The 22,677-nt window shown below is 36.2% G+C and overlaps 2 protein-coding genes across 4 annotated transcripts; both read right to left on the bottom strand.

Moving 5' to 3' along the window:
• Window positions 1-6,876: 6,876 nt before the first annotated feature.
• LOC125263526 (zinc finger protein 239-like) lies at window positions 6,877-11,147 on the bottom strand. Its single transcript, XM_048182531.1, has 2 exons — window positions 10,647-11,147; window positions 6,877-9,402 (listed from the first exon to the last, which is right to left on the bottom strand). Exon 2 carries the CDS (start codon window positions 8,834-8,836, stop codon window positions 7,769-7,771), a length of 1,068 nt encoding a protein of 355 aa, XP_048038488.1. The 5' UTR covers window positions 8,837-9,402; window positions 10,647-11,147; the 3' UTR covers window positions 6,877-7,768.
• Window positions 11,148-13,572: 2,425 nt separating this feature from the next.
• Window positions 13,573-21,788, bottom strand: LOC125263525 (zinc finger protein 501-like). Of its 3 annotated transcripts, none has more exons than XM_048182529.1 (2): window positions 21,473-21,788; window positions 13,573-16,450 (listed from the first exon to the last, which is right to left on the bottom strand). In XM_048182529.1, exons 1-2 carry the CDS (start codon window positions 21,594-21,596, stop codon window positions 15,141-15,143), a joined length of 1,434 nt encoding a protein of 477 aa, XP_048038486.1. In that variant the 5' UTR covers window positions 21,597-21,788; the 3' UTR covers window positions 13,573-15,140. The 3 variants fall into 3 exon arrangements, 2 of the variants coding, with proteins under 2 accessions (XP_048038486.1, XP_048038487.1); XM_048182530.1 differs by lacking the exon at window positions 21,473-21,788 and adding an exon at window positions 16,768-16,828; XR_007183837.1 differs by lacking the exon at window positions 13,573-16,450 and adding an exon at window positions 16,813-16,871 and having other exon boundaries at window positions 21,473-21,611.
• Window positions 21,789-22,677: the final 889 nt, after the last annotated feature.

Raw genomic sequence — 22,677 nt, 5'->3', positions numbered from 1 at the left:
CCACAGGTAGGCTATAAAAGGTAAGTAAGGAAACTGTATAACCATTTTTTTCCCACAGGTAGGCTATAAAAGGTAAGTAAGGAAACTGTATAACCATTTTTTCCCACAGGTAGGCTATAAAAGGTAAGTAAGGAAACTGTATAACCATTTTTTTCCCACAGGTAGGCTATAAAAGGTAAGTAAGGAAACTGTATAACCATTTTTTCCCACAGGTAGGCTATAAAAGGTAAGTAAGGAAACTGTATAACCATTATTTTCCCACAGGTAGGCTATAAAAGGTAAGTAAGGAAACTGTATAACCATTTTTTTCCCACAGGTAGGCTATAAAAGGTAAGTAAGGAAACTGTATAACCGTGTTTCTTCCAAAGGTAGGCTATAAAAAAGATACACACTGGTGTCTGATGTGCCATTTACTTTAGGGGGTGGATTACTTCATGAAGTGATAGCCACCAATAAGTGACCAGTCTGAGAGGTCTATCACATCAAAACATACTGTAAACTAGGGATGTATAGGTACTGTGTATATATATATGTATGTATATATATATATATATATATATATATATATATATATATATATATATATATATATATATATATATATATATATATATATATATATATATATATATATAAAAAACTTCTACTATAATTTGCCCACCCAGAAGGTACTAATATCCGGTCTGGCCCATGGACTAAAAAAACTAATTATAAATATGAAAATTATACCTGAAGCCCTGACAGAATTGAACAAAAGCTCCAAGTGATCCTGACTGAAGCGGTATGTGCAGACATAACGCTGAACTTGGAGCAGGTCAGGAATCATCATCAACAATGTGTCCACGTTGATGACAAAGCCAATGACTGACAGATACCTTCAAAAGAAAACGTTTCATCAAAAAGATCATGGCAAAACAAGACACCTCAAGAGCACCTAGTAATTGCAGTTATTGAAAGACATTAATTCACTTCTCTATAAATATTCATAACATGTAACTCAACACATGGTGACAGAGATAGCGGCAGCAATACATGTTTTGCTCCAATAAAGTCCCTGAATGGTAAATGATTTAAGTGCAGTACAAATCTACTGGGTGCAAAATTACTGGGTGCTTCTTGAGAGTATAAGTCAGTGTCAGGAACAACTAGGAACTATATTAAAACTGAACAAGGATAGATTAAAAACAAGAACATGTCATACATACCATTTGACACCTCTATAACCTGAAAAACACTGAACACAAGAAGATTCCAACATGCAGAGACAAACATCATAAACAAGAAGTGCAATACAAGATATGCTCCTTAAAGCAGGAGGGACTCACATCACCTCCTGCCTCTGGTTTTGCAAACAGCAACATCATATGAACATACATACCATATTTGACACCTGTCCTGTATGACCTGAAAAATACTGAACAGAAGTCAACAGAAACAAAACTGCAGACAGCAAAACGATCCAAACCAGAGAAAGAGCATCTTATGAACTCGATGCGTAGCAAGAGAACAGAGCATCATATTAACTTATGATGTTGTGAACTTTTCGTGGAAACCATTCGATATTTTAAAAAAAAACCTCTTTGTTTGGTGGAGGGGTGTGCCATCTTTCATCACCAAACTGAGCAAGTATTCCCTGCCTCTCAACAAGAGCTCTACTCTCTCTGTCCAATTCAAAGCACCCAGAGGAGCTTTGTATCCCTTGGCACGGGGATTGCGGCTGTTCAGGATGTCAAACAACCTGTCAATCATCTTAAAAAAAAGCATAAGGCTCTGTTAACTGATATATCACCCATAACAGTAGTATCGTATCATGGAAATCAAATTATAATCTTTTATTTAGTACACAGCTCTGCTTGGATTTCCCTCTACAGGTAAGTATAAACAGAGATGGCTTTCATGCAGAATATGCAGTGTTATATAACAATGTTTGCATGTTATGTTACCTCAATGAATTCTGCTGTTGCTTCACAGTTTTTAAACTGTGAATAACCAAGGTCCCTCAGTGTGCGCAGTGCTACCACTACAGAGTGACTCAATGTTTGAGCAGCCAAGGACACCTTCATCTTCTGGCCATCAAATTGAACATGCTTGTTTGTTATCTTGTTGGCCGCATGCAGTCCATCTTTTGTTTGCACATTGTTGAGCTCAACGATGTATGACCAGCTGATTTCTCGAGTGGCGCTGGTTATCGGGCTGTAAGCCTGCAACATGTTGCGTGCCAGTTTCAACATGTGACAAGCGTCCATCAACACAAACACCCTGTCAGCGGTCACTGGATGTTCAAAGAAGGTTTTTAACGGCTCATGGGGGTTTCCCTTTAGCTGACACCCGAGCTGGTTGCACATGTTGACATTGGAGGCATGTCCATCCATTGTCATGCAGACCACTTTTATGCCACGTGCATGCAATTCCTCCAGAGCATGGACAACCAGGACCTTCTGTGTGTCTGGAGACAGAGACTTTGTGAGGTAGTAGGCAATTGGAGCTTTCCAATGACCCTGTATTCCTACCACCATAAAAACAAGCACCTCTGTGGCTAAATCGGTCTCATCCATGCCATTCCCCATATCCACATATCCAGACATTTTCTGGGTATGGGGATTGTACTGGACATGTTTTTTGATGGCCATGGCATCCAACATGAGGGCCACAGAGCCATATTTAGCAGGGTCTTCTTCACGTCTTCTCTTCAACATGTCCAACATCATTGTGTTGAGCCCAGGCCTGGCATCCACTGATTGCATCCACCTTTACAAAAAGAAAATAAATAGCTATTTAAGTGCTTCAACCCTTGGATCCCTATTTTGGGCACTTTTTCATTTTTTTCTATGATTGTTCTTTTTTCCAATACTTTGGAAGACATTTTCCAAGAAAAAAATAGTGAAAATAGCACATATACGCTCAAAACTTCTACATCAGTTCCCTGTTTGTTGTACATTATGTAGGGCTGAAGTGTTTTAAGTATTTTAACCAGTATGTTTAAAAAGTGTAATAAAAAAAAAACATGTACTACACCGTTGCAATGTATGTGGATGTGGCAGGGGAAGATGCAGAGAATCCCTCAGGTAACTATAGGCTTTCGGACCATGGAGGTGCAGTGTGAGGGCAAACTCTCTCTGGTCCTTGGTGTATTCATGGCCCCGCTTTGAAAAGAGGTCTACCTGAAGATCTGAAATTCAGTTAAACTAGTTAGCCAAACTAGTTAGAAAGTTCCCTTGAAATAATACCTTTATAAAGTCTGACAAAGAGTGTAAACAACATACAATTCAAGGTTGTATTATCAATTTATTTTTACCAGAGTGGAAGCCAAGCCTTTCATTCAACTCTTCATTTATAAGGTTCTTTTCTTTCAGATCTTCCAGAAGACTCTTTACGGTTTTCTTTGCTCTCCGTTCCCGGGTCTTTGCATTTTGCTTCTCCCGCTCTAGACTCTCCACTCTAGCCAAAGCTTCACAGAGTATGGCCTTTAGATGAGTAGGAGAATTGGGCAATGCATAGGAGTGGTCCTAGTAGAAAGAAGGATGAAAATATTTTCAGTGATGTTTATATCATACCACTCACAGTTGTTTGGTGCATAGCACTGCATATGTGCAGGCACACATTCTTAATTTCTTACCCGTAATATCACTGCCAGCACCATGAGTATGGGAAAGAGAGAAAGGGTGCGTGTATGAGAGAATGTCAGTGAAAGAAGGTGTGTACCCACATGGAAAAAACCTATATAAACATATGTTTCAATATAGGTTTTGATATAGGTTTTAAATATATGTGACATATATAAAATTGGCCATTTTCCTATATTATATGTACATATATGTGTGCATATATATGTGTGCATATATGTACATATAATATAGGAAAACGGCCAATTTTATATATGTCACATATATTTAAAACCTATATCAAAACCTATATTGAAACATATATGTTTATATAGGTTTTTTCCATGTGGGTTAATATATTGCCATAGTTAAATTCCATAACATGCCAATTACATGTGATAACAATTTCACGTGTTCACACATACAGAAGTTCTTGCATAATTTTTTTCGTTAATTCTTAGTTTTTGCCTTAATAATAGAAAATATGAGCTAGGCATCATGCATGACAGTCAAAAATGAGATATGAGCTACAAAATGACCAGATCCTGCCATTAGCTATATAGAAGACATATCTTGTATGTATAGGGCTTATATGTGGATATGAAGAAGCAATACAGGAGACCTATATTTCCTGTATATGCACATATATACACCTCAATTTTGCCTATATGTGGCATATATACGCATATATATATACGCATGCAGCATATATGCAGTATATATGCAGTATATATATAAGCATATATGGAGCATATATGTGCATATGCAGCATATATATTATCATATATGTGCATATATGCAGCATATATGTACATATACACTGCATTTAGGTTTCATATATGCGCATATATCCACATATTGGTTCTTTCCATGTGGGTATTTATTTATAACATATACTCATACACATATAAGTGTATGAGTATTTCTGAAAAGAGTTGCAGAAAGCAAGGGAGAGATTTTGATATGACCACAGCCATGACGCTCACAGCTGTATGGGACATATCAAATAGCCTACAAATACTCACATCATTGGGCTGAGGCTTTCTTTCAGGAAAATGCTGAGAAAGGTCCACTGGTAGGCTCTCTTCAGCTTTCCTTGAAGTTTTTGTGTTCCTTGTCACTACAGGCTAAAATATCATAAACATAATACTTAAAAACAACTTCATTAAAAACGCTTGAAAAGGTTTTAGTATCCCACAGTGTATTTTAATACACAATACATCACTAATTCCTATACATGCAGAAATATCTAACGGTTTTACCGTTTTTGTTTTACATATGAATCATAGACATCTCTGTTAGCATGTAGAGTAAAATACACCTACTCTTTGGAGATGACATGGGAAGTTGAAGACAGATGGGGTCGCACCCTCTCTAAGCCTGACAATCTGACCCGTCCTGTCAAAATCATCAGGCTTGAAGTGCTCACTACAGAGCTTTGAAGACTCAGTCACAACAAAACCCTCCGTCTTATAGCAACTTCCCATTGCCTCCTCAAGCCTGTATCACTGGGAAACCTTCAAAGTGTGAAGAGAAAAAAAACAGCAAGAGATGACATAATTTTATAAATGGTAAAATAACCTAAATCATTGTTCAATCTTACTTGTGAAATGTAATCCCATGCGATCTGGTATCAATACTGCGTCGGTTATTGCAACCGTAAGCTGCACAAAATACGGGCATAATGTCTCGCTCTCCGTTGACTCCGATGCTAGCGTTGAGTGGAGAGACCCAACCAATATGGCGGCGACGCCGGATCACGCTCCAGCACGTCATGAGGCGTCTACGTATATATGTCTATGATTACTGCCGGCTCTATAGAACATTGGCAAGGAAAACTAACTTTACCGAGCTCTGAGAGCCCCCTAGTGGTCGGGAGCATTTCCGTTGTGTTGTGGCTTTATTCCGTTGTGTTGTGGCTTTATTCCGTTGCGTTGTGGCTCGATTTCGTTGTGTTGTGAACTTATGTTTGCTTTTTTAATTTCGCTGTGTTGTGCACTACTGGGCCACCGTAATAATGATTCAGGATAAGACAACAACACGGTTTGGAAAATGGATTCATGTTGTATATTCTCATTATATATTTTTGTAAATGTTTAACACAAAAAAGTTGCGGACTGCAGCTTTAAACATTTTCACTCTATCAACACTTGTAACACAATCATATTTTATTCAAACCTGTATGTCCCATTCTTAACCCTTAATTATATATTCCTCCCACTCTTTTTACTTTTTCCCATTTTCTTAATGCATATAAATGTCTCCCTTTAGTCTCATTATCCTAGTACTGCTCCACTTTCCAATCACTTTCTCTTTTATTACTGATTTTATTTCTCTTATACTGTGTGGTAGCTCAGTTTCTACCATTTCAGCATCTACTTCTTGTTTAACAAATTTATCTGCTTGTTCATTCCCTTAATGTGCTGGAACCCATAGACTTTGTTTTAACTCAATGAAATTTGAAGGGCTTCCATGACTAAATCTGGCCTTGATTCTGACTTTTGGTTATCAATACTGACTATTGCTGAATATGAATCTGAACATATGACCGCATTTTGTATTTCTCTTTCCAGCTGTACAGCTAGCAGAATAGCCATCAGTTCACCTGTAGACAGTTGATCTCTTATTCTTGCTTTTTTCTTTATCATTAACTTTGGAACACTGACTGCCATTCCTACTTTTCTTCCTTTTTTGGAAGCATCTGTGTATATCCGTAGGCTATATTATTTCCCTAGGACTTAAATCCTAAAAATTACTTTGCTCTCATTACTTATCTCATTACTCTCTTATCCTCAGTAATGTTAAATCTACTATTGGCTGAGGAAGAATCCATAAAGGGTTATACATCCTCATTTTTAAGCCTTAATAAATCAGAAAAGCATAACTTTTATGTCTTCATCAAGATCCTTATCAAGTGCAAATCATGCAGTTATTAGATGCGTTCATTTGAGAAGTGACAGAATAACAGAATATCCTCTCACCAAATAGTTTTTTATGTCAAAAAAAAAAAAAAAAAAAAAAAAAAAAATCACCTGCCTTGGAGATGTTCTGGTGCCTCCATAGGGATAAGGTTTAATAAGCAGCAGGCTAATTTGACTGAATCTGTACTAGCCTAAACCATAAAATAACACGAAGCTCATTTTAATTTATTTTTCATTACTTCAAGATTATATAGGCCTACACTGCGTTCGTCTTCAACACTTTCGTTTGTACAACATAGCCTTTGGTCATTTAGTAGGCTATACACACTTTGTCAGAAATACACATACATGACTGACAATATAGTTTTAGTATTTATTTTGAATAACAAAACAGATGCAGTAAGAGCTACGTCATCTTTACGCACACTAGATGGCGCTAACCCCATGGTTTGTAATTATATACAGATTTAGTTCACCAAAAAAAAAAAAAAAAAAAAAAAAAAAAAAGAAAGAAAAATCCATTAGGCCTATTTACTCACCTTCAAAATGCTCCAAATGCAAAATGCTCCAGAGGCATTTATGTATTATATTTATATCCATTTATCAAAATTTAAAGCTATTCTTTTCGAATGAAAGCATTGTTAAGCTTTAAGACCAGCTTCAATTAATATTTCTAAAGACGTTTTCTACAGAAGAAGTGACACAAATCTAAGAGGTCCTTCTGTATGGACTAAAGCTGAATGTTATTACTGTGGACCATGGTTTCATAGACAAAATTCATCTGCATTCTCACTCTGGTCTTTCATCTGATTTTTGTAGTTGCTTCACCAATTAACTGATTAAAGGATCAGTTCATTTCAAGTTCAAATTCCCTGATAATTTTCTCACCCTCATGTCATCCAAAATGTTTGTCTTTTTTTCTTTAAGTCAAAAAGAAGCTACTGAATTCGAAAAGACCAGAATGAGAATGCAGATGAATTTTGTCTATGAAACCATGGTCCACAGTAATAACATTCAGCTTTAATCCATACAGAAGGACATCTTTGATTTGTGTCACTTCTTCTGTAGAAAACATCTTTAGAAATATTATTTGAAGCTGGTCTTAAAGCTTAACAATGTTTTAATGAGGCTGGTTGGGACAGATTAAGATAGTTATGAAAGATAGCCTTTATTGCCAAGTGTGTTATTGGCTCACATTCGGTGATGACGCAGCAACACTTTAAATGTGCTGGATCTGAACATGAACTAGTTTAATTTCAGACAGCTGTTTCTAGTATGACGATGTAGCGATCCTAACTGAGTGAAACTCTTCCCGCACTGATCACATGTGTGCGGCTTCTCTCCGGTGTGGATCCTCTCATGCGTTTCTTCTCCAGTGTGAATCCTCTGGTGCTTTCTCAGTGTCTCGGCTACAGTGAAGGTCTTCCCACATTCAAAGCACATATGATTCTTCACACCACTGTGTCTTTTCTGGTGTACTTTTAAATTACCCAGCTGGCTAAAACCCTTTCCACATGAAGAACACGTGTAAGGCTTCTCCTTTGTATGAACTTTCAGGTGCTTCTTCAGATTTTCTGCAACAGGAAATGTTTTACCACACTGATCACAGTTAAAGGGTCTTTCTCCAGAGTGAATATGCAGATGTACTTTAAGAGTGTATGCATGTGTGAAACTCTTCTCACATTGATCACATTTATATGGCTTCTCTCCAGTGTGGATTTTCATGTGTGACTTAAGAGATCCTTTTAGTGTGAAACTCTTCCCACACTGATCACATGTGTGCGGCTTCTCTCCAGAGTGGATCATTTCATGATTTTTCAGAGCTCCAGACTGACTGAATCTCTTGTCACAGTGTGAACACTTGTAAGGTTTTTCTCCAGTGTGAATCCTCTGGTGCCGATTCAATACAGCTGCTGTTGTAAAAGTACTTCCACAATCAAAGCACATATGATCCTTAACAATGCTGTGACTTTTCTGGTGTATTTTAAAATAATCCATTCGTGAAAAACTCTTTCCACACAAACAAACGTAAGGCTTCAGTTTTGTATGAACTTTCAGGTGCCTCTTCAGATGATCTGCCCAAAGAAATTTTTTCCCGCACTGATCACAGTTAAATGGCCTTTCTCCAGAATGAGAACGCAGATGTAATTTAAGAGTTTTTGCACATGCAAAACTCTTCCCACACTGATCACACGTGTACGGCTTCTCTCCAGTGTGGATTTTTAGGTGATCATTTAAGCTTCCTTTTTGTGTAAAACTTTTCCCACATTCGATCACATTTATAAGGTTTCTCTCCAGTGTGGGTCCTTTCATGTCTTTTCAGATGTCCTGGCCGACTGAATCTCTTGTCACAGTACGAACACTTGTAAGGTTTTTCTCCAGTGTGAATTCTTTGGTGCTCTTTCAATGTGTCAGATCTAGTAAAGGTCTTCCCACAATCAAAGCACACATGATCCTTCACACCACTGTGTCTTTTCTGGTGTAAGTCTTAAATTACTCATTCGTGAAAAACTCTTTCCACACAAAGAACACGCGTAACGCTTCCGCTTTGCATGAACATTCAGGGATTCTGCACTAAGAATTGTTTTGCCGCATTGATCAGAGTTAAATTGTCTTTCTCCACAATGAGAACGCAGATGTAATTTAAGAGCGTTTGCTTGTGAAAAACTCTTTCCACATTGATCACATGTGTGCGCCTTCTCTACAGTGTGGATTTTCATGTGAGGTTTAAGACTTTTTTTGTACAGGAAACTCTTTCCACACTGAGGGCAGGTGAAAGATTTTTTAGCTCCTCCTTTCAATGAGCAACTCAAAGATTTCTCCAGTTTTGTCATGATGATGATGCTGTTATTCGCTCTCCTCTTTCTCCTCCAATATGTCTAAAATAAAAGATAAAAAGGTTAAATTTTAAGAAGAAAAAAAATTAAAAGATGGGAACATGAAGGGAAAGGACATAAAAGATGTAATAACAGAAAGTAGACAAATGCTTTGCAAAATTGACCCTTCACAAAGACCCGCCCCGCTTAGATACTGTTGTTTTGTCTGATAAGCCATGGCTCTGTCATGCCACACAATAGTGTAAAAAATACATCGCGGAGCAAAGAGGACACTGACAACACGTCGACAGACAAGACAGAACAGGTTACTTATGATATTAAATAAAGTCCCAGCTTTCAAATTGTGTAATTTCAATAAAGAAAACCCGTTTTGTGGCTCTTTATTGTGTCGTGACAGATCGCTGTAGCACCTCAGCTCAAGCAGCTCGTGAACCGATCATCTCTTAATTTATAGCCTCAAATAAACATGAATGAACATGAGAAGGAATGTTGTTTAAAACACAGAAAGATGTCAGTACACCATTTTTCAAGTTCAAGTCCACCGAGGTTAATCTTCCAACTCCTGACTGCTTTGTCAGACAAAATGGTGGATTCAGCGTTATGATTGGTTACATCGCTTGTCAATCAAACTCCCAGCAAAGGGTCAATTATGATAATTTTGATTAACTATAAATTAATAAAAAAATAAAGTGTGTGCAGCATACACAAATAAATAATGACAACAGAACAAACAGAAAGCAGAATGGACAGGTAGTGGTCCACTGATATATCATCAAGGATGATATATCGGCTGATATTTGGTATTTTTTTTTAAAAATCAGTATTGGCCGATAAGTTTTTCCGAAAAACACTTGGGCCGTGTTTCACAGGCAGGGCTTTCCTTAGCCAGGATTAGGCTTTAGTTCATTTATGGCATTTAAGTAGCTTTTATGAACGTTTACTAAAAAAAAAAAAAATCATTACTGGTGTGCTGCATCTCGAGACAAAACAATGACACTGACATATTTTAAGATCTGTCAGTACAAGCTACTTTCAGTTAAAACAGCTCAAACATGCAGCTGGTCTTTATAGTTTAAGATTTATGTTTAACAGTTATATATAATTAATACATCTTTAGACATAACTGTTAAACAGCAGAGTATGCGAAAGTGTATAACATTTGCTTTGATATTATTATAGGTACAGAAAGGCAAACCTTCTCATTTACCGTCAACATTCAGAAAATATATTCAACATCTAACTTAACCAAATCTCTGAATATATCATAAACTTTTAATTTCACAAACCTTGCAGACTTAATCGAATCCAGCAGTCAGATCTTCAGAAGTGTGCATTAGTTTACTGTGTGAACGTGTGACTGTATGTAAATAAACGGTCGGTCCGCGCGAGGTGAACGTGACAGGAAGAGAGTTCAGCTTCACCGGAGACACAATCGACCAGCGGAGCTTTTATTATGCCAGTCGACCGCTTCCGTTACGAGATTTTCGGTTCCAGTGGGTGGAGCTTGCTCCTCATATCTCAGTGGATAATTAAAGTACGAACTTATGCCTAAACTAAAATTGTTTATCTTTTTTGTAACCGTTTATGTTTTTATTAGTTTGCACGTTTTGTGCATTATGTCGTCGCCTGGCTGAATGCAGACATTCACTTCGTGTAATGTTAGGATAAAGCACAGCATGTATGTATGAGCATATACATTGATTTCATTTAGTTGTGCTGTTACTTTTAACCTTGCAAATGCTTTAAAATGGTGTCTATTAGTTGTTATCATTTGTTGAATACATTACCTGCCATAACACCTGAAATAAACCTGTAGCCTAAATGTATCTGTGGACATATATATATATATATATATATATATATATATATATATATATATATATATATATATATATATATATAGGCTATATATATATATATATATATATATATATATACTCAGCAAAAAAGAAACGTCCCTTTTTCAGGACTGTGCATTTCAACAATAATGTTGTAAAAATCCAAATAACTTTACAGGTCTTCATTGTAAAGGGTTTAAACAATGTTTCCATGCATGTTCAATTAACCATAATCAATTAATTAACATGCACCTGTGGAATGGTCGTTAAGACCTTAACAGCTTACAAAAAGTAGGCATTTAAGGTCACAGTTCTAAAAACGCAGGACACTAAAGAGACTTGTCTACCGACTGTGAAAAACACCCAAAGAAAGATGCCCAGGGTCCCTGCTCATCTGCGTGAACGTGCATTAGGCATGCTGCAGGGAGGCATGAGGACTGCTGATGTGGCTAGGGCAATAAATTGCCATGTCCGCACTGTGAGATGCCTGAGACAGCGCTACAGGGAGACAGGAAGGACAGCTGATCATCCTCGCAGTGGAAGACACGTGTTGAGCACGTCTGGGACCTGTTGGATCGCAGGGTGAGGGCTAGGGCCATTCCCCCCAGAAATGTCCAGGAACTTGCAGGTGCCTTGGTGGAAGAGTGGGGTAACATCTCACAGCAAGAACTGACAAATCTGGTCCAGTCCATGAGGAGGAGATGCACTGCAGTACTTCAAGCAGCTGGTGGCCACACCAGATACTGACTGGTACTTTTGATTTTGAGCCTCCCTTCATTCAGGGACACATTGTCAAACATTTTTAGTTTATGTCTTATGGTGTTGACTCTTTTAGTGTTCATACAAATATTTACACATTAAGTTTACTGAAAGTAAAAACAGTTGAAAGTCAAACGTTTCTTTTTTTGCTGAGTGTATGTATATATATATATATATATATATATATATATATATATATATATATATATATATATATATATATATATATATATATATATATATATATATATATATATATATTATTATTATTATTTTTTTTTTTTTTTTTTTGTAACATAGGCTACTGGTGTGATGATCCATATGATGTTTAACTTACCCTTTTCCAAGCCATATTCAACATTCTCCATGTTCTCTGGCTGTGAACTGTCTGGTTGTAAAAGTCATAGAGTGCTAAAAAATGTTGCTGAAATTTCTTCTTTTTTTTTTTTTTTTTTACAAACAAATGTAAATTTACAAATTAAAATTATCACAAGGTTTAAGGTTCCACTTGCACTGTGAAACCAATAACTCCAAGAACACCTGACTGATTTACTGATTTCCAATCGAAGAGCAGATATAGAGTATTCTTAAATACATTAACCTTCTACCATTTAATTTATCTATTGCAATGCTCTTCTATTACCTTTTGAAGCTTTAAAACTGTGTCATCCCGGAATTACTGAAATAATGTCCACAACCATATCAGTGGCCTAATAAACATTTTGCAACCTACACTGTTACTCTGTCATCTGTTTCGTTCTTTCTTTGCACAGTGTGTACATGATAACACACTGATGTTCACTGATACAAATGCATCATCTTGATGAACAACAAACACTCATTCAACATTTTTTCAAGTCAAAGTTTCATAAACATATATGTTCTTAATTGGGTTCAATTAGAATAGCACTTTTGACTTGACATCTTGAAAAATGAAACTTCTCTAAACTGTTGGATCTATGTTAAAACATTTATGACATCTCTGTCAACTCTGTCTGATCATTTCTGTCAACTTGATTCTGGCATTTTTGTTTTTTTTATCACTATGATTTGAGAAATTTTAAATACACTTTGAAATATACTTTTATTGTGCAAGGATGCACAATGTGTCATTTTTAAATTGATCAAAAATGACACATGAAGACATTTTACAAAATATTTCTATTTGAAATAAATGCTGTTCTTCTGAACTTGCTATTCATAATGAAAAAACAGACACTGTAAAATGGTTTCCACTCTCCGCAGCACAAACATTTTCAACTGTGATAATAATCAGAAAAAAAAAAACCATTTTGAAATGTATTCATATTATTTTATCAAAACAGTTGGTAAAAAATATTTTCACACTTATCAATTCAAAACCTTTTTAAGAATATATATTTCATATTATTTTGACAGTACGCATATTTGTAAATAAAACTATGTAAACATCAATCTGGTTGCTGTTCTGTAAAAATATGTGAAGTACTTTTCTCACTTACAGTAGTTGTACCAAATGTAATTTTTACACTTATACAATTTTGTTTAATTTTACTTCAGTATTAAATGCTTCATGCTTGTGTATGGTATTGGGTTATTTGGCTTATATTTACAAAATGAAAAAGAACTTAAGAACTTAGTCTACATCATACAGGTTTATTTCAGTCATTGCATTCAACAAATAAGACAGTTTTAAAGCATCATAAAGTACAAAGGAAGAGCACAATGAAAATCAATGCATACAACTAGTTTAACTTGCTGCTTTACCCTAATTTAATGCCTGCAGTCATATCAAGTCAGGGATGACTGCACAAAACAGTGCAAACTAATTAAAAACATAAAAGGATTACGAAACAATAAACAGTTAAAGTTTACCCATTTGTTCATGCAACACTGAAACTATTTACCTTTTTGAAATAATTTATTAAACCTGCTGAGATACAAAGAGGAGCTGAAATAAAATTCACAGTTCCACACGCATGTCCGGGAAACTCGTGAATATTCATGTAAGCTCCACCCACTGAAACTGAAAATCTTAGAAACCAAATATCTTGTAACCGGTCAGGCATATCTGGGTTAACGCAATGCTGTTTATCATACTAGATACATTTGAGTGTGTTGAAAGTTCTGCTATAATGCTACTCTAAGCGTTCACTCGGCGGCTGCTTTGAGACACTTGTTGCATGCTGCAGTAAGCAAGATCGATATTAGAATATCATATTAATAAATACTGGATGGCTTGTGTTTCTGAATGGCATGCAATTAATTTTAAAATATATTGTATGATGAATAAAATGCTGTATTAGCCTACTATTACTGCAAATTAATTGCATCTGATTCTTGACAAAATAGTGTTGTCTCTGATGCATAGTAAAAACATGGTAAATCAAGAAAACGAGTACAGTAACAGTGTTGAGCTATATGATTAGTTTTCTGTTCGTATACAGTTGGTCACCTGTCGGTAATTGAGGGTAACGTGGGTATAATGTCATTGACAGGAGATGGGTCGGGGCACTAAAATTGCTCATTTCTCTGGATTTAAACATTCTTGGAAACATTTGAACTAAACAAATGAACACAAATTAACTAAATATATAAGCACAGTTTTAGTGTTTTAAAGGGTTAGTTCATCTTCGGAAAACAAATTAAGGTATTTTTGATGTAATTCAAGAGGTTATTTTTATCCTCGATAGACCAATTTCAAGGTCCAGAAAGGTATTAAAGACATTGTTAAAATAGTCCACATGACTGCAGTGGTTCAACCTTAATGTTATGAAGTGACGAGAATACTTTTGTGCACAAAAACAAAACAAAAATAACGACTTTATTCAACATTATCTTCCCTTCTTTGTCTTAAATTAATTTTTTTGTGAAACTCCTAACATATATTTCTGGATCTCATTCTATATGTTTGTGCATAATTGCATATGATTATTTTTTTGTGAATCTCTTTATTTATTTGTGGATTATAATCTATTTATTTGGAATAACGGAACAATTCTATCTCCATATAAGTTACTGCTGTGTAGTAAGACCAGATCTGCCAAAATCAAAAATAATTCATATAGAACATTGTTGCTTTCACTCGATCTTCAACCAGAAGGAGCTGGATTAATGGTCTCAATGTTCACCAACAGTATACCACATTTGTTTTTAGTATGACGCAGTAGAGAACCTGAGAGAGTAAAACTCTTCCCACACTGATCAGGTATGCGGCTTTTCTCCAGTGTGGATCTTCTCATGTCTTTTCAGGTTTCCTGACTGCCTGAATCTCTTGTCACAGTGTGAACACTTGTAAGGTTTTTCTCCAGTGTGAATTTTCTGGTGCTGTTTCAATACGGCATCTGTAAAAAAGGTCTTCCCACAATCAAAGCACATGTGATTCTTTACACCGGTGTGACTTTTCTGGTGTATTTTTAAAGTACCCATCTGAGTAAAACTCTTTCCACACAAAGAACAAGTGTAAGGCTTCTCCTTTGTGTGAACTTTCAGGTGGATCTTCAGGGATGATGACGAAAAATATGATTTACCACATTGATCGCAGTTAAATGGTCTTTCTCCAGAGTGAGAACGCAGATGTAACTTAAGAGTGTTAGAATGTGTGAAACTCTTCCCGCACTGATCACACGTGTACGGCTTCACTCCAGTGTGGATTTTCATGTGTGACTTAAGGGTTCCTTTTTCTTTAAAACTTTTCCCGCACTGATCACATGTGAAAGGCCTCTCTCCAGTGTGGGTCCTCTCATGTGTTTTCAGATTTCCTGACAGATTGAATCTCTTGTCACAGTACGAACACTTGTAAGGTTTTTCTCCAGTGTGAATTCTCTGGTGCTGTTTCAATATGTCAGATCTAGTAAAGGTCTTCCCACAATCAAAGCACATATGATCCTTCACACCACAGTGTGTTTTCTGGTGTATTTTAAAATAACCTCGCTTTGAATAACTCTTTCCACACAAAGAACACATGTAAGGCTTCTCCTTTGTATGAACTTTCAGGTGGTCCTTCAGGTGATCTGCCCTATAAAATGTTTTACCACATTGATCACAGTTAAATGGTCTTTTTCCAGAGTGAGAACACGGATATAGTTTAGGACAGTTTGCTTGTGCAAAATTCTTCCCGCATTGATCACACGTGTGCGGTTTCTCCCCAGCATGGATCATCTCATGTCTTTTCAGATGTTGTGACTGACTGAATCTCTTGTCACATTGTGAACACTTGTAAGGTTTTTCTCCGGTGTGAATCCTCTGGTGCCGATTCAATACAGCTGCTGTGGCAAAAGCACTCCCACACTGATCACATGTGTGCGGCTTCTCTCTACTATGAGTTCTCATGTGACATTTAAGATTTTGTTTGTATGAGAATCTTTTTCCACACAGAGGGCAGTTGAAATTTTTGATGGCTCTTCTCTCTACACATTTACTTTCAGTCTGTGTGCAAGTTTCTGCAGTTTTGACATGATATTTATCCTCCACTTCATTCAGTTCTTCACTCTCCCCATTTTCTTCCATCAGGTCTAAAATGAAAGAAACAAATATGTAATTTGAAGTCACACATAAAAAATATCAAAGACAGAAATGTGAAGGTCAAGGATATTTGCTACAATTTCTGTACAAAATAATTGGCGTGTTTTTAAAATAATTTAATTATATGCAATTTAACTTCTTCCAACCCTAGCAACTACCCTGATTTGTAATAGCAAATTAGTGTTAAAAAAGTTAAATAAATCTCATTACCATACATGTAATCAAGGTGTCACATATGAATCAGTAATGACTTTATTGAAGAAAAAGACATTATTAAAGGTGCCCTAGAATTGAAAATTGAATTTACCTTGGCATCAGGGCTTGACAATAACTTTTTTGCTCACCAGCCACTGTGGCTAGTGGTTTTCCAAAGTTACTAGCCACTCAGCATTTTCACTGGCCACAATTTTGCTGTTGGAAAATTACATTTTATATGATTAAAGTTGACTCTGGCATGCTTAAATTACTTGATTTTAAGTCATTGTACTTGATTAGCTAGATTTAAAACCATTTCAAACTTTCAAATGCAGACTGACCACCAAAATCAAGACAAGGGCAATATGTACAGGTGGGCAAGGGGTGGGTAATATGACAATAACAATAACAACAAAAGTTATTTTTGTAAGGCTATATAAAAAGAACAAAGAAGCAAATTAGCAAATTACAAATACAATAGTAAATGAAATAGCCTAAACTTTTTTTCAGATACAGTAAGTTTATTTAACATTTCATTTAACATCTTTTGTTGTTTGATTAACATTAATGACAGACAGGTATTTAATTGGGCTGCTGAATGCATGTAATATACTGACACATATCCAGTTTTTACCAACCTGTTTACATCCACTTAAGCCATAACCGACTGTATATACACGAGATACTCCACACAATGGACATTTTGACATCTGTGTGTGTGTGTGCGTGTATTTGACGCGCAGAGATCTGATTGCGTGTGCTCGGACAGAGAGAGAGCGCTTTTGTTGTGTGTCATTCAACGCGATCCCGCCTTCACTAACTGCAAGTTAATCGATAATGAATTATGATTGGATTGTAATTTTGTGCTACGACGAGCTTGGCTACCTTTGATTAGGCTGTAGGCTGAAATTATATTTAACCTGCCAAAGTGGCTAGTGGGAGTGGCTGTCTTACCCGCCTCAGCTGAAATCTACCCGCATTTGGCGGGTTGGTGGATGTTAATGTCAAGCCCTGCTTGGCATAGTTAAATAATTAGAGTTCTGTACATGGAAATGACATACACTACCGTTCAAAAGTTTGGGGTCAGAACTTTCTATTCATCATAGCATCATGAAATAAAAATGTAAATAACTGTTTTCAACATTGATAATAATCATAAATGTTTATTGAGCATCAAATATTAGATTGATTTCTGAAGAATCATGTGACACTGAAGACTGGAATAATGATGCTGAAAATTCAGCTTTGATCACAGGAATAAATTACACTTTACTGTACATTGACATAGAAAACAGCTGTTTTAAATTGGAATAATATTTCACAATATTACTGTTTTTCTTTGTATTTTTAATCAAATAAATGCAGGCTTGGTGAGCAGAAGATACTTCTTTTAAAACATTAAAAAAATCTTACTGACCCCAAACTTTTGAACGGTAGTGTACAGTGAGTCTCAAACACCATTGTTTCCTCCTTCTTATGTAAATTTGATTTGTGCAAAAGACCTCTAAAGAACAGGCAAATCTCAACATAACACCGACTGTGACGCAACAGTCGGGATCATTAATATGTACGCCCCCAATATTTGCATATGCCAGCCCATGTTCAAGGCATTAGACAAGCCAGTATTAAAGTCTGGAGCTGCACAGCGAATCATCAGACTTTATGCAGGTAAGCAAGCAAGGACAATAGCGAAAAATGGCAGATGGAGCAATAATAACTGACATGATCCATGCATGATATCATGATATTTTTAGTGATACTTGTAAATTGTCTTTCTAAATGTTTCATTAGCATGTTGCTAATGTACTGTTAAATGTGGTTAAAGTTACCATCGTTTCTTACTTTATTCACGGAGACAAGAGCCGTCGCTATTTTCATTATTAAACACTTGCAGTCTGTATAATTCATAAACACAACTTCATTCTTTATAAATCTCTCCAACAGCGTATAATGTTAGCTTTAGCCACAGAGCACCATCAAACTAATTCAGAATCAAATGTAAACATCCAAATAAATACTATATACTATATCTGATATGCTGCATGATGAACACTTTGTAAAGATCCATTTTAAGGGTTATATTAGCTGTGTGAACTTTGTTTATGCAATGTATTATAGAGTTGCGAGCTTGGGGGCAGGGAGCGCGAGGATTTAAAGGGGAAGCACGCTGAATCGGCGCATTTATAATGATGGCCCAAAATAGGCAGTTAAAAAATTAATAATAAAAAATCTATGGAGTATTTTGAGCTGAAACTTTACAAACACATTCAGGGGACACCTTAGACTTGTCATCTTGTGAAAAAGGGTTCTAGGGCACCTTTAAAACATAATGTGCACATGCTATTTGCTAAATACTTAAGCAGCCGTTATTGTTAATTTGTGGGTAAACAGAGTAAAGAATCACACCAAGAATGATAAGTTAACTATAAAGTTTAAAAAATCGTTCTAAATTTAAAAGAATAGAATCGTCCACAACTATAATGATAACTGTAAAGCGGCTGCAGCAGGACCATTGGATCCAAATGCAGTAGAAATGATTGAAACAAAAATAACTGAAATAACTTTAGACAAGGAACAAGAAAAACCCAGGCACATGAACATGAAGCTGAAACAAATGCACACAATACAACCATATAGTGATGGGACGGTTGATACCGGGGCTCCGATGCTCCGACACAGTTTTCAAAGCACTATTGTTTCACACACTGTACCGATGCTTGTATCGAAATGACAAAACCACGTGATTGATGACGTTTGAAGCTTCGAACGTCATGCAGTATCGGAAAGTCGAGACAGCTGGTGTGAAAAAATTGGCACTTCACCTGATGCATCAAAGGAAAATGCATTTAATCATGTTTTATTGACTTCGGTAAAGTTGGTTTTATATTCGCACATTCGGACTTCTGATAAATTCAAACTTTCCAATAAATGTGCAATAAATTAATGTTTGCGAATTTTAAGCAGCGACATGATATTGACAACCAACGATTGTCAACTTACAACATTTTTCACTTGGGTAAAGTTGGTTTTATATTCGCATATTCGGACATCCGTATTCAATAGCCTTGTTAATCACACTACATTGGACATTCAGTGGACATTCACAAGTAAATATGCCATTAAAACAATACTTGTCTATTTTGATCGACTGTGAAAAATGTTGTAAGTTGACAATCGTTGGTTGTCAATATCATGTCGCTGCTTAAAATTCGCAAACATTAATTTATTGCACATTTATTGGAAAGTCTGAATTTATCAGAAGTCCGAATGTGCGAATATAAAACCAACTTTACCCAAGTACATTTTTCACAGTCGATCAAAATAGGCAAGTATTGTTTTAATGGCATATTACTTGTGAATGTCCACTGAATGTCCAATGTAGTGTGATTAACAAGGCTATTGAATACGGATGTCCGAATGTGCGAATATAAAACCAACTTTACCCAAGTGTTTTATTGCTGGGGTCTCAGAGACCCCAAACAGAATATAAGGGTTAAACAGCTCACCCAAAATATTATTTTCATACATCATTGTATATTTTATATTATCGATCAATATGTGAATGTCACAGACTTCCGAAGCTTTGTTTGGTCACGTGCTTTTTCAAACCGTAGATCTGCTCCGCGATGATTTAGACATGGTGGAGAAAACGAGTCTGACCTCCAGATGTCGCTAATCTGCACTGTGTTAAAAGCTTTGAGTAATGAACAGTTTTTCGGCACAATTTGATGAGAGCCTCAAATGCGTCAGAAAGCCTTGGTTTCCCATCACTACAACCATATAATGGCAATGCTACATAAGAAACATGAGAAACACTGGGGTATTTATACACAAGAGGTGACTGGCAAACAAGACACACATGGGAACAATCAAGAACTAATCAACAAGAAAAACTACAAAGGACTACAAAACGTGACACAAGACAGGAAATAACACAAAGGTCCTTACACCAGACAGGGGAACACAGGCTGGGATCATGACACAGGAGCAATATTCTGGAATGAACTTTTTCAGGTGATAAATGATTAAAACATTGACAATCTATCAGAATTCACCAGACTTCATAGAGCTCAAGAATTTAAAGCAAAAGATGACTAAATGCAGCACAGCTTGGGTAAAGTTGGTTTTATATTCGCAATTCGGAATCCGTTTAAAGCCTTGTTAATCAAAATTGGACATTCATGACATTCACAAGTAAATATGCCATTAAAACAAACTGCATTTTGATCACTGTGAAAAATGTTGTAATGAACGTGTGTTGTACTTCGGTAAAGTTGGTTTTATATTCGCACATTCGGACTTCTGATAAATTCAAACTTTCCAATAAATGTGCAATAAATTAATGTTTGCGAATTTTAAGTAGCGACATGATATTGACAACCAACGATTGTCAACTTACAACATTTTTCACAGTCGATCAAAATAGGCAAGTATTGTTTTAATGGCATATTTACATGTGAATGTCCACTGACTGTCCAATGTAGTGTGATTAACAAGGCTATTGAATACGGATGTCCGAATATGCGAATATAAAACCAACTTTACCGAAGTGTTGGTTGTCATATCATGTCGCTGCTTAAAATTCGCAAACATTAATTTATTGCACATTTATTGGTAAAGTCTGAATTTATCAGAAGTCCGAATGTGCAAATATAAAACCAACTTTACCCAAGTAAAGTACCTCACGTTTATATAAAGGCCTAATGATTGGACAAGCTCCGTTATACTAACTGACAGTCTGTTGAACTGCTTTAAGTTTTATAACCTTCATGTTTCACAGCATCATCATTGATGAAGAACCAAGAATAAACACTAACCTCTCTGTTCTTCAGTATCTTCTTGTTTCACTCTGAATGGTTCTGGATCAGTCCTGTACTCGCTGTAATCTTCAATAAACTCCATCTTTACAGGTTTCTGCTCTTCCTCATAGTCTGAATGCATGTTTTTACTTTGATCGTTTTTTATTTATTATTATTATTATTATTATTATTATTATTATTATTATGTTAAAACTGATTCGTGATGCTTCAAAAACGCTGCAAGTCTTTTGTTTTGAATGGGCAGTTCGGAGCGCGTCTCTTCATCTTCTTGGATGTTTTTGGCTTCTTGGTAAGCGCATTTCCGCCACCCACTGGTCTGGAGTATAGAGCGCACATTGCAATAGTTGAGTAGCTAAGAGGTGGATCATTGGAGAAAAAACGTCAGTTGTGGTTTCTGATTTCTTACTGATAATTCTTCAAAGGACCAGGGAAACACTGTAAGGCTGGCTGCAGGACTGCCGAATGAAGAAACACTTTCATGTAAAATCCCAGTTCATCCATTATTTCCTCAAAAAAAATAAAGTGAAAACACATTACAATTTTCAAGAGTCTCTTTTTGAGTTTATTACATGGAATATAAAATTACTCCTGTCACACTACTGACATTTAACTGTTTTCCCTATCATCAATTTTAGTCATAAAGCCATGTCATAACGTTTGCTATATCTCTCTTAAAAACACCAACACACTTCCATCACTCAACAATTTTGCACATTCACTATGCCCAACTTAGCCTTCAATGTATCAGTAAGTTTTGGTTCATACCACATCACCTTGTACACTACAATAGCAAAGATCGGCTGGTTTTTAACTGTTCCTTTGTGCATCTGGATGTCTCCCTTAATCTGCAGCTGCTTCCAAGTTACTTGTAATGCATCACCCTCAACATTGTGAGTGCGTGAGTGAAAGTGAGGGCACTAGTGGTGATGGTGTCTCCTTTTCTGTTTGTTTGCAGTTGGAGACCAACTTGAGGTGCATTTCTGCAAAAAAATAAATAAATCTTCCGTTGCTAGTTTCAGCCTCTGACGTCATGCCCAAAGGCTGTTTTGAGGGAAAATGAAAACAAATTAGATTTTTCTCTCTTTATTGACTTAAAAGGTGTCCAACAAGGAGACAAGGAGAGAATTAAAGAAGCATACAGCTGCAAAGCTTACATGATAGTTTATTTTACATTATTTTGGCAAATACAGGTGCTGGTCATA

Source organism: Megalobrama amblycephala, linkage group LG2, assembly GCF_018812025.1.
Source record: "Megalobrama amblycephala isolate DHTTF-2021 linkage group LG2, ASM1881202v1, whole genome shotgun sequence".
NCBI lineage: Eukaryota > Metazoa > Chordata > Actinopteri > Cypriniformes > Xenocyprididae > Megalobrama > Megalobrama amblycephala.
The sequence above is the reverse complement of the archived record's forward strand: the minus strand, read 5'-3'. Positions and strand labels throughout refer to the sequence as shown.

Bases quoted from the DNA above. Each gene is read 5' to 3' on its own strand.
- LOC125263525 (XM_048182529.1), bottom strand. From the start codon at position 21,596: ATGCATTCAGACTATGAGGAAGAGCAGAAACCTGTAAAGATGGAGTTT. The intron at 16,451-21,472 runs GTTAGTGTTTAT...CTTTCATTTTAG, and splicing joins AGATACTGAAGAACAGAGAG to ACCTGATGGAAGAAAATGGG.
- LOC125263526 (XM_048182531.1), bottom strand. From the start codon at position 8,836: ATGAAAGGACCCACACTGGAGAGAAACCTTATAAATGTGATCGAATGT.